At 36.3% G+C, this 1880-nt stretch overlaps 1 protein-coding gene across 3 annotated transcripts in view; it reads left to right on the top strand.

Moving 5' to 3' along the window:
* Nucleotides 1-1880, top strand: part of LOC116706950 (Fc receptor-like protein 5) — a 10264-nt gene that overhangs the window by 6928 nt on the left and 1456 nt on the right. For 2 of the 3 annotated variants that reach the window (XM_032544023.1, XM_032544020.1), the window contains 6 exons: nt 274-546; nt 901-1017; nt 1133-1148; nt 1247-1335; nt 1497-1547; nt 1664-1720. In XM_032544023.1, the coding sequence (XP_032399914.1) occupies nt 274-546; nt 901-1017; nt 1133-1148; nt 1247-1335; nt 1497-1547; nt 1664-1720 (603 nt within the window). The remainder of the gene's footprint in view (nt 1-273; nt 547-900; nt 1018-1132; nt 1149-1246; nt 1336-1496; nt 1548-1663; nt 1721-1880) is intronic. The other variant, XM_032544022.1, reaches the window with a different exon arrangement.

Genomic DNA, 1880 nt, shown 5'->3' with positions numbered 1-1880 from the left:
ATAAACCCTTCTGTTCCCTCCGTAGACCGATCTGTAGCACACTGACACAAAATTCACTATTTTTTTTAAATGTGTGAACACATTCAACCAATATAGCTAATTAGCTAATATAGTAATTTTTAACTCTGTTAATTACCAAAGTGTCACCTTCCCCATCATTCACATAGCGAGAATTCGTTTTTGTTGTAGAATTATTTATTTGTTCTCATCGTGCACTTCAGCTTGTTCACCCTGCACCAGCTGATCTCTCTGACCTGAACCTCTTATTCCTAGATCTTTCTACAGACGATGATGTTATCCTGGTGAGCCCCGTCCTTCCCGTGGCCGAGGGACATTCTGTCACTCTTGGCTGCAAGTTGAAGACAGAAAATGTTCTTTATAATGTGGATTTCTATAAAAATGACAAACTCATCCAAAACAATACAAGAGGGGAGCTGACTATCTCTGCAGTGTCAAAGTCAGATGAAGGTTTTTATAAATGTAAAGGAAACAAGTCACCAGGTCGGTCGAGTCTGACGTCAGAAGAGAGCTGGATGTCAGTAACACGTGAGTATGGTTAAAGTTTCTTTTTTGTAAGCTGCGTTACAGTCTGAGACAGAAAAGTAATAACTGAATTAGAAGTTGGTTTAGTTCCATCTGATTTAAATATTAGTTTGAGAAATTGTTTAATGCTTTTGGATATTCAATAATGAAACACAGAGTTACAAACATTAGATTAGAAGTGAAAGGTATGGGATGTGTATTTCAGTGTAAGTTCTCTTTTTTGTACATTTAACATCTGTAAGAATGTTTGTATTTGTGTGTCTATTTAAATTAGAGTCATCATTTCTTATTCTAACGCTACACACAAGATCTATTTGAGAAACACTATTAAATGATATATAATATTCATCTTAACAGGGTCCAGACCTGAAGAAATCTCTCCATTTCCTGTGCTGTTGATTGTTGGGTTGGTTTGTGGAGTTTTACTGATTCTTCTCCTACTGCTGTTACTGTGTTGCTACAGAAAGTCAAATGGTGAGATCCTTTCCTTCTGACGTTAGATTGATTCTGATCTAACTACATGTCCTGTAGTAACATTAGAACATTATACAATTCAAAACAATTTAACAGCAAATGTCTTTTTTTACAGATTCTTGCTTCAGCAGGTTGGTGCAACACTCTCTTCTCTCATTCTGAACAAAACAGCAGCACATTACATGTTCCTTATTAAAGCCACTTGACTTCTGTGTTTCTGGCCCACTAGGTCTCCGAGCACCAATCAGAGCCCTGGAACAGACCACATGATCAACCAGGAAGAAACTAAACACAAAGATTATGCTTCTCTTCACCCTGGTCAGCCTTAATCCTCATCCTAATTTTATGATGTATCATGAACTCTAAACCAATCATTTACATTTCTGGTGATCTGTTGTCTAAATTATGGAAACGTTATTAAAGTTAAGCGGGATTAAAGTTATTAATGTGACCGTAGCTTGATTTTCAATGCTCTGTAGGTGATGCTTGTTTCTATGAAACAATCAAAGTCCCTGGAGAACCTGAACATGGTACAGTAAATACTTTGTTAAACACGGAGGAGTTGCAAATTCAACTTTAGCATAAGCTGATTGCATGATTGATTAACAATCCATTACAACACATTAAAAAAAAATCTACATTTCAGATGAATCCAAGGATGTCACATATTCTGTGGTTGAGCTGAAAAACATTGGTAAAAAGGGTGAGTACTCTATTCATGTATTGAGAGTTACTTGTAAGAAGTAAAGTGCTCATTATGCTTTTCTGGCTTTTCCTCTTTCCTTAATTGTGTTATGTATCTTTTTTGAGCATGTTATAGGTTTACAAAGTCCACCTCAAAGGGACTTACCATCTCCAACAAA

Source organism: Etheostoma spectabile, chromosome 19 (genome assembly GCF_008692095.1).
Source record: "Etheostoma spectabile isolate EspeVRDwgs_2016 chromosome 19, UIUC_Espe_1.0, whole genome shotgun sequence".
Classification (NCBI taxonomy): Eukaryota; Metazoa; Chordata; class Actinopteri; order Perciformes; family Percidae; genus Etheostoma; species Etheostoma spectabile.
This window is presented reverse-complemented; position numbering and strand designations above follow the sequence as displayed.